The sequence below is a fragment of the Nannospalax galili genome, unplaced genomic scaffold (assembly GCF_000622305.1).
Source record: "Nannospalax galili isolate Female #2095 unplaced genomic scaffold, S.galili_v1.0 scaffold336, whole genome shotgun sequence".
In the NCBI taxonomy this organism is placed as follows: Eukaryota; Metazoa; Chordata; class Mammalia; order Rodentia; family Spalacidae; genus Nannospalax; species Nannospalax galili.
The window spans coordinates 4316997-4327765 of NW_008343385.1; the positions used below are offsets into that span (position 1 = coordinate 4316997).

General features: G+C 37.1%; 1 protein-coding gene across 2 annotated transcripts in view; it reads right to left on the reverse strand.

Annotated features, from left to right (window-relative positions):
• Positions 1-2277: 2277 nt before the first annotated feature.
• The window catches only part of Naa30 (N(alpha)-acetyltransferase 30, NatC catalytic subunit), a 21920-nt gene continuing 13428 nt past the window's right edge, over positions 2278-10769 (reverse strand). The window contains exon 4 of one of the 2 annotated variants that reach the window (XM_029566664.1): positions 2278-5693. In XM_029566664.1, the coding sequence (XP_029422524.1) occupies positions 5556-5693 (138 nt within the window). In that variant the 3' untranslated portion in view covers positions 2278-5555. The remainder of the gene's footprint in view (positions 5694-10769) is intronic. The other variant, XM_008839521.3, reaches the window with a different exon arrangement.

Sequence of the window (10769 nt, forward strand, 5' to 3'; positions counted from 1 at the left end):
GTTATAAATGAGCACAAGAGTACGTATTTCCTAGAATACAAATTTTACTAAAGTGTATTTACTAAACACTCTCAGTCAAGGGGACCAGAAGTCTGTAAAACAGTCTCAAGAAACTTGAAATCAACTCACCATGTAACATCCAATAATAAACATCTATACAATTTGAGAGCAGGTCCTTCCCTAACATATGAAAAGTTATTTACAAAAATATACTCTCAAGCGATTGAAGCATTAGGAAATTGAGATACATTTATACAGCAGAGGTATTCCTAAGAATTCATCTTAACTAAAAGCTTATCTCTTAGTATTAAAAGACCTTAGACTGATAATCATTCCCTATAACCCCTGTACTGCATAAACTTTTAAGAAGTAAAAACACCAAATTTCTAACAGAACAGGCTGAGAGCTCATGGAAGACTATACCAAGCCCTGAAGTCTTCTCTGACGTTATCCCCTCCACTGCCTTACTGGTAGGCTATGCTCATTAAAAGGCAGTAAGACAGATACTTTGACCAAGGAAAACAGGAAAAAGTAACTTGATTAGAAATATTTGTATTTAGCTTCATCTGCATAAAAATGTATAAATATAAGCTTCATGTTCTAGGTACAAAAGAACCATTCTATTTAGAAGCTAAATTATTTTAAATTAATCTGGAAATAAACTATTAGACCTAATGTTACATGTTTTGAGGCTAAAATATTAAGTCTCATTAGAACTGGCTTCTGGGTCTTGAATCTGTACACCTCTACAACTCAAAGAACGTCCAACAATAAGATGGAAGAGCTGCTTTTCTCTAAGGGTTACATCACATGAGGGGTGTGGGGCAGTGGCATCATTAACCAAATAGTCAACAAATGAACAGTTCAGTTTTGCCAGGAAGCAGTTTTAAATCAATTTATTTCATATTTCAGTAAGCATTAGAAATTCTACATAAAATATACTTTCTGCAGCTTATTAGCTAAAGCTTTACTATATTAAGTAAAAGTTAATAAAATTTTAAATTTAGTTAATTGCCCTGGCTACACTTCATGGGCTCAGGAGTGAAGTATGACTAGTAGATACCATACTGAGGGATGCAAAGAGCATTTCCACCATTATTAACAGTGCGACTGGGCAGTGCTGATCTAAAGAAAGTCCAGCTGTGCAACATGCTGAGCTTTTCTAAAACCCTATTTTAAAAAGTTATTTATAAAGCTGGGTGTCGTGGCGTAGGCTTTAATCCCAGCACTCATGGGGCAAAGGCAGGTGGACCTCTGTGAGACAGAAGCCTAGATTGGTCTACATAATGAGTTCCAGGCCAGCTGCGGCTACAGAGAGACCCTGTCTCAAAAAGTTGTATATATAAAAAATAATCATTACACCGTTGAGCTATAGGTTACACTAATCTGTGTTCAAGGTATGAATGCTGGTGCTATCAAATTTCTGGTCCCAGAATTTACACAGAATCTATGAAGCATTCAAGAGTTCCAAGAAAGACCAAATTAGGTATTTTTCACATTACTATAAGAACAAAATATTGGGCATGAGTGACAAAATTTAGCAGCCATGATTAAAACATTATTTACTCCTTCCACTAACATTTAGTATTTCAAATATGAAAGCAAACATAATCACCAATTTCAGTTTGTCACAAGAATGAGTCAAAAGCCTATTACAGGGACTGGAGAGATGGTTCATTGGGTAAGAGCACTGGCTGTTTTTGCAGAGAACCTAGGTTCAAATCCCAGCACCCATCTAGAGGCTAACAACCTTCTGTAACTCCAGTTCCAGGGGATCCAATGCCCTCTTGTGTTCTCTGCACTGCACAACATGGATGCACTTACATACATGCAGGCCTAACACTCATACACATTAAAAAAAAAAACAAAAAAAAAAACAAAAAACAATTAAAGCCTATTAGGCCTGCTCTACTTTAGTCTTTAGTAAAAGGAAAAACCAAACCAAAACAACCTACCATTACTTACATCAGGAGGCACTATACAAACACTAAACTAAAAACTGTCTTAGGAATAAACTGCTATGGACAAGGACAAAAAATAAGCAACTTTAATGAATGCAAAAATTCTCTCATTTGTACTATTAGTTGAGTTGACTAACTCTGAGTACATTTAACAATCAAGTTTGCAATTTTATTTTCAAATTTACTTTGTTGGAACACAGAGCAGTAACAACTGTATCATTCCTTCCAAATAACTTCTGGATAAAAGGCAGACAATGGGAAACAGAATAGACTGCTTATTTTTCTGAAACCAAATCAGAAAACACACACAGCTATATCTTAAAGAAAAATGCAAACACAACTTAACCATACTTTATTTGACTGCATCTTATTTTAGACAGCTTGCACATTTCAAATCCCATTAAATGTCTCTCTCCCCAAAAGGATGGGGACAATAGGAGAAAATTATGCAGCAATATCCAGTCCAAACAGCAGTCCAATATTGAGATACACGTGATATTTCATAGATACTCAACTCATATCTGACATCAATATAACATGGTGACATTCACAAACCTGAAAGTCGTGTAATATAGTGCTCATTTTAGTGATGTCAAGGTGCACTGAGAAGTAATTCTGATGTACTACCAAGCTGATTTTCTCTATGCTTCTGGAAAGTGATGACCCTCATGATTTTTAGACACCATAATAAATACACACATTCAGTCTTGTACATGTTCGCCAATACCATAACACAGGGCAAGGTAGAGTTAAAACATGACAAACTTCTTTACATAGATTTGTCAAGCAAGCATGTGTGGGTATGTGGAGGAGGGGTTGGGGTAATTTGAAGTGAGGTCGAAATATTAAAACCAATTTTTAATAGTAACGTTTTTCTTATTTGCTGGCTTCCACTTCAAACACTACTGTATTTTATGATCTGTGGACTTCTGGTTTCACTAGAATTGAGTAATTTCACCCCAATGTAAAGCAATTACAATCAGCCCACACATCAAAACTGGTAGTATACCTGTTAGCATCTTCAATACGAACATATGTAGCTTCATGGTAGCATGTGTGAAATGTTCAGCAGTACCAACTGCCAAACCAGTGTCAGTGGACAGTACAGTCAGTCTTAAAGAAACAGCACCCCATTAAAAGAAAGCTGCACAAATTGCTCAGTTTTAGCAAAAGTGAACCCACTGTCAATTATAAATGAAACTAAGCTAAAGAAAAAGGAAAGCCTAATATCAAATTAATGTTTGAAGAAATTTAACTTAAATGGAGACTTTTAGTTTTGGTAATAGGTTATATCATGCTAGAGGTCAGAATTTAGGTAAAAAAAAAAAATTTTGCTCACGCAATTAAAAACATACCAGTATACGCAGATACGCAACGCGTACCAGTTGAGCAGTACTGTAATGACCTGACATTTCAGTCACATAGTTAACTAAGGTCATGTTCACAAACTCTCAGGCAATCATTTCAGTTAATTCTGCAATTCTGAAGTTAAGGAGAGTAATGATGGCTTCACCAACAACCTAATAGAACAGAACTTTTGAACTGACAAGTCTAGCATGTATCTACTTTACAACTATACTTATTAGAGTCAAGCAAATGTTCATCAACAATCGTTACCTATGAAACAGCAAATCAAATAAACGGGTGCAATAAAATTTGATGATTTTTTAAAATCAAGTATACAGTTTTAACCTACTTTCCTCCACACCGAAAATAATGGCAGAAGCATCATGATGACTGGCATTCTTCTAAACACTAGAGCCCAAATGAAGTTTGACCAAAACCAGGCTAAAATGGTCAGCAGAAAAGCTAATTACTAGTGTTCATCCCTTTTTAATATTACCAATATTGTGCGTTCAACTCTAAAGAGCAATATAAAACAGAAAGACAGCATTTTCTTTAAAATAAGGAATTACAAATGATCCCACCAGCAGGAAGCTTTTATTTTCATCAAATGTAAGTTGTGTATCTTTTATTTTAAAAGTATTTGTTACCATGTTCACTTGCAAAACACTATACTGAGCAAAAGAGCAGCTTTCCTTTAAAAACAAAAAAAGAAAAAAAAGCAACAAACTTTCCTGAAAAGGGGCCTTTACCAATTGTTAATGGAGGTAGGGTTTTTAAAAATACAGTAATTACAGCCGTAAAATTCAAGCCGAGTCCTAGGGCAGAGGAAAAGCATATTCAAATGAAAGTAACAGCAACACAGATTCCAGATTCCTACAAAACACTTTTCAGAAAATGAATCTTTTTCTTATGAGTACTTAGGTTTTCCAGTTAAATAAATTATCCATCACAGGTTTACTGACTCAAAACAGTCAACTAAAATTTATTAACACTGCACTGATTAGCCAAAATACATTGAAATTAATAAACATGTTGGCTGCTCAGAAAACCCAAAAACTCATTAAAAATTTTTTAACTCCTTTCGTCTTTATGGATGAACAAAGCAAAGCTCCCCAAGAATCTGCTCATATGAGTAAAAAGAAAATAAATGCAGCCTAAAATTGATACAATGCTCCTTGAAACTTATTTCCAAGACCAAGAACCAAAGTAAAGCATTTTCAGAAATGGAAGCAATGTGAATTGAAATAAAGTAGAAAAAAAAATTCCATCTACTTTATAGAAGCTGCTCTTCACAGCTTAGCAATCATTTTGATTAAATAAAATCATACCAATTTACATTTATTTTCTATTTTCCAAAACTTCACCCAGTCTCAAAAACAAAAAAGTGCATCCAAAACCCAGCAATTCCCAGCGCCATCAACCTTCTCCACCCTTTGAGCCATTTCTCAAAGATTTCCCAAGCAGATTCAACTTCTTACTGTAAGGAACTTCTAAAGTAAATCACTCTGTCACTCACCTGGAAAAAGTATCCCAATTATAAAAATCTGAAATAATTTATTATCAAATTTAGAATTTAAATAAAAACAAAGTTTGCTTGCAAAGGTGTTAAAGGAAAGGAAAAGACAGCATGCATTCAAAACTAGAGATGAAGACAAGAATACTTATCTACACAGGCACTGGCAGACGCAATTTAATTGTCATCTTTACTCATTGTAAGACATAGCCCACCCTACAATTTTTTCATTCACTAATCACTGAGGTACCAATATTCAAGAATGGAAAATTTAATATTGAAAAAATAAAACCTAAATTGAAGCTTTTCCCTCACCCCCTTCAGAAAACTATGGCAGGTTTGTGTGAAAAGTTAATATACTTAAGAGACTTTTACAACCTACGTTGGCTTTTTTAAGGAACAAAATTCATGTCCAACTTACTGGTTCTGTGATATAATGATCACTATGTAAATAACATTGTCAGCAGACTTTGTAAATGAACGTATCTTGGTTATCAACTGGCACATCTTGTTGGTACCAAAAGAACTCTTGAAGTTTAAAACAATCTCATTTAATTCAGAACAAATGCGCCATGCCAAAGTGCAACAAATATTGTGCGACACTCAATGAGACACTGACAGATAAGAGCTGCATGGGAATTACTAAATCCACCTGCAAAGCAATTCTGTATAAATTGCATTGCATGCAAAAGTCGATTCCACGTAGTTGGGAGTTGTTCCTTGATGTCAGTTTCTCAACGTAGCCACAGTTTAAGTCGCAGTGCATCAACTCCATTTAAATAGTATCTGAACAGCCTCTTATCTCGAACAAAACCAAGATTTTCATACAGTTTCAAAGCAGACTTATTTGTTATTTCTGTTTCCAAAACAACCTTCAAAAAAGAGAAAACTAAATTATAATTTCACAATTTCAAAAACTGACAAAGCATATATAATCAGATCAAATATTTTAAAAATAGATACTGATTTGTTAAATGGATGATAAAAGCAATACTGATATACAGAAAAACAGTCATCAAGATGGTAACGGTAACTACTTCTGAGTCAAAGAAGTGTGATCACAGAGGACTTCTCTTGATTTTTGTGATGTTTGGTATTTTTAGCACTTGTAATACATGTTTTACACTAAAAAATGAGTAATTCCTGTGGAGAAAATTAAGGTAAGAGATAGAGAAGGAGAAAAAAAAAAAAAAAAACAGGTTGTTTTTTTTTTTTTTTCTAAATAAACCAGTACTTGAAATTTAGACTGGCCTTGAACTCCTGTTTTATTACCCTGTCACCATTTGTGCTGGTAACAACTACCATAATAATGCTCTAGAGTCTAGACCAGTCTTCAAGTATTGAGCCCAATATGCCTGATGCCTGTTTGCATAAATAAAATTTTACTGGTGGGCTGGGGATATAGCTCAGTGGTAGAGTGCTTGAGGAGGCTTTGGGTTCAATCTCCAGCACTGCAACAAAAAGAAGGGGGAGGAAGAGAGAAAGAGAGGGAGGAAGGGAGAGAGAAGGAGAAGGACACAGGAAAGAAGGGGGGAGGGAAAATAAAGAAAAAAGTTTTATTGAACACAGCCATGCCTATTTGTTTACATGCCTATGGCTGCTTTCTTGACACAGAACAGAGCTAAGTAGTTGTCACAAAGAACCACGGTTTGTAAAACTTAAAATATTTAGCATCTGGCTTTTTGCTGAAGTTTGCTGAACCTAGAACAAGAGAACTCAAACATTAGAGTTTATCATAATCACCTGAATTGCTTGTTAAAGTAAGACTGCTGCTGATGGCTTAGTAAGGTAAGCTATTTGCTGCAGAAACATGAGGACCCGAGTTCCTATCACCCATGTATAAGTTGGGTGTGGGAGAACATGGCTATAACCCAGCTTGGGATTGAGGGACACAGGCAGATCCCTAGAGCTTTCTGCCACCCAACCTAGCCAAACTGGTGAGCTACAGGTGAAGTGAAGAGACCCTGTATCAACAAAATAAGGGCTGGTGAGATGGCTCATTGGGTAAAGGTGCTTGCCAAGCAAGCCTGGTAACCTGAGTTTGATTCCCAGAACTCAAGTGATGGTGAAAGGAGAAAACCAACTCCACAAAGTTTTCTTCTGACCTCCAGATGTACACCATGGCAAGAGTACCCTCACATCATACATACACACACATACAAATTAATTCTTAAAAGTAAGGTGGAGAGCAACTGAAGACGATAACTACTATTGATCTCTGGCCTCCAATATGTACAAACACCTGCCTGCACATATATACACTATACTACACTATCCTACATAAACGCAAACAGAGAGAGAGAGAGAGAGAGAGAGAGAGAGAGAGAGAGAGAGAGAGAGAGAGAGGCTTGCTTAACCCCATCCCTAGAAATTCTGAGTAGGTTTGGAACAGGGCCCAAGAATTTGTATTTTAAACAAATTAAAAGTGAGGCTGTTGGTCAAGGGGCTATAGTCTAGCTATTAGAGACAAACTTAACAGAGGAATATACAGTTATCAGGTTCCATTTGCATCCCTGGAGTATCACTGAACTGGTGGCCTATATCAAAGAACTGATACTTTTAAATACTGTGCTTTTCTTGATTTACTTCTACTTGCCTCTGCCCAAAAACCCTATCATCCCAATTTTTATATATACTGTTCTATTTGCCTTTTCTAGTGATTCTTGCCATGTCATTAGAATTAGCAACATAATGAACCACAGCTCCTGTTAAGGTGTCATAACCTTTAGGTATTTAGAATGAAGGGGAAAAAAATAAAGTACAATTAGACAAAGGCACAATAAAGCATGTGAGGCTCTCCCTGTTCTATGTTAAGCAATCCAAAAATCTGTTAAGAATTCCAACAGGCATAGAGAAAATACAGCACTTCAACTTGTCATATCCAAAATCAAACTCAGCTTCCTCCACAATTCCACATCCAGTACAGAGGATGCCACCACGACAGTTTCTCAACTTGAAACTCAGGAGTCTTGAATTCTTTCTGCTCCACTCTCCTACACCCATCCAAAGACTGAGTATTGTCAATTCTCCCTAAATCTTCTCTGAAATGGCCCTCTTATTTCTATTTCCCACTGGTAGCACCCTAAACTACCAAGAGCTCTTGTAATTACAAGACTTCTTAACTCAAGAGTCTCAATTTTCTACAAGGAGAGTAACTGTCTATTAATTTTCTAATTAAGATAATTTATTGGCTCTCTGTCCTTAAATAAAGTCCATGACGTGAAAATTATCTCAAGAATTCTAAAAGGTCTCTCAAGATACAGCTTTTACCTACACCCTAGCTTTGCTCTATTCAAGTTCAACATCAAACGGGCAGACTTTGAAACCCAACATGATCTATCTCACCTTTAGGTGTGTCCAACCTTTTAACAATGCAATATGAGGTCACCTGCAAATGTGTTAGGTCATATATAGCTATTCTGGGACATGTGTGGCCCATGAGCCACAAGCTGGATATGCCTTCCGGGCTAGAACTTTCATATAAACCATTTTCTGTCTGGAAGATAATACCCGTCAAGCATCAGAGTGTCGTAGGAACAATGCAGAGTGTTGAGGAGCAGTATAAAAGGAAAAACTATAGTTCACAATACTCTGCACTGCTCCTATGACACTCTGATGCTTGAGGAGTATCTCACTTCTAGCCAGCAAGCTAAGGAGAGTAGAGATCACTGCATACCTTCCAGCTGCTTCCTCTGTACCTAACACACTACCTGATACACGGAAAGCTCAGTATTTGGTTAAACGTGTTCTTAGCATCTTTCATTATATTACATACATCACATAAGCACATAAAATAAAAATACAAATATTTTAAAAAGTATTGCCGTGCTTTTTAGATGACCAGAGTACTGGAAAAGGCAGCATCATCTAAAGGCGTAATTAACTCATAAAAGTAAAAAGTGGGGCTGGAGAGATGTCTCAGAGGTTAAGAGCACTGGCTGCTCTTTGAGGGGGCCTGGTTCAGTTCCCAGCACCCACATGGCAGCCAACAACTGTTCGTTATCTCCAGTTCCAGGAGATCTGATTCCCTCTTCTGACCTCCTCGGACACTGCATGACACAAGTGCACTTACATACATGCAGGCAATACACTCATACACAAAAAAATTTTTTTAAATTTTAATTATTTTTATTTTATGTGTATGTATTGCCTGCATACAGGTTAAGTGCACCCATGTCGTGCAATGCCTGAGGAGAACAAAAGAGGCTGTCGGATTCCCTGGAACTGGAGTTATAGACAGTTGCTAGCTGCCATGTGGGTTCTGGGATTCGAACCCGGGTCTTCTGCAAGAACCACCTGTGTTCTTAACCACTGAGCCATCTCTCCAGCTCATAAAAATATTTTTTAAAAAGAAAAAGCATGTCAAACCCAAATCTTTAAGAATCTAAAACCAAGTAATTAATATTTTAAGATCAAGTAAAAATATTTCTAGGAAGACTTTAAATTATGAGGAAAGCAAATTGACTTAAATAATAATTAAAACAATTTCTCTCTGCTCTTAAATAAAAATTCAACTTTTAGGCACGATATGGTGTCTCACACTTAGTCCAGGTACTTAGGAAGTAGAGACAGATGGACCTCTTCTGAGTTTGAGACTATCCTGGTCTATATACTGAGTTCCTGGCCAACATGGCAGCTTGTAACAGACTGTAACCCTAATTCAGTGCACATACATGCATGCAGGCAAAACACTCATACACATAAAATAAGTCATAAAAAAGAAAAAATGAGTTTAATTCTCTTTAATAGAGAAATACAATTACAGCGATGTTCTACTGATTCTCCTAGCAATAATAAGCTAAACCATTATAGTTTAGGCAGCATTTTTAACACTGTAGGTGGGAAGCTCATGGACAGCAGGTTATGTCCACTGTTATCTGACTTCCTAAAGGCCTTCTATTAGGTATCTGAAGAACAATTAATTATTGTTCTTTACCACAGTTAAGAAATGAATAACATATCACACAAAATGACAGAGTAGAAAAAGTTAAATGATTTGCTTTCAGTCATACAACTGGGTTTGTTTGGGGGGTGCATTTTTTGGTCTTTTTGAGACAGGGTCTCCCTGTAGCTCCAGCTGGCCTTGAACTCAAAGATCCTCCTGCCTCTGCCTTCCAAGTGTTGGGATTAAAGGCATGCACCACAACATCCAGCTCAGTCATACAACTGTTAAGTAACAGAAGACAAATGAGGAGTCAAGGCTTCTCATACTAAATTCTTTAATTAGACCAAACCATTCACTCAAAATCCTTACAGTATGGGACAAAGAGATGGCTCAATTAGTAAAAATGCCTGCCACCAAGCCTAGCCAAACTGGTGAGCTCCAGGTTCAGTGAGTTACCTTGTCTTTAAAACACAAGGTGAGACAGATTGAGGAGACACCATTAGCACCTCTGGTCTGACAGACAGGCAAACAGGCAGACAGACATAGAGAGACACACACATACACACAGAGACACACACAATTCAATCAGCATTTTAATCCTAAAATATATTTTCATTTTTTAAAAAAATATTTTATTATTTTTATGTGTATGCGTGTACTACCTGCATGTAGGTAAGTGCACCCATGTCGTGCAATGCCTGCAGAGGACAGAAGAGGCTGTCAGATCCCCTGGAACTGGAGTTATGGACAGCTGTTAGCTACCATGTGGGTCTTGGGATTCGAACCAGGTCTTCTGCAAGAACAACTGGTATTATTAACTGCTGAGCCATCTCTCCAACCGCTCTAAAATATATTTTCAAAATCCCTGTATGCTGGGGCTGGAGAAATGGCTCAGCAGTCAAGAGCACTGCCTGCTTTTGCAGAGGACCCAGGTTCAATTCCCAGCACCCACATGGCAGCTACAAACTGTCCTTAACTCCAGTTCCAGAGGAATCCGAAGCCCTCTTCTGACCTCCGCGGCATTACACGACATGGGTGCACTCACATACATGCAGGCAATACA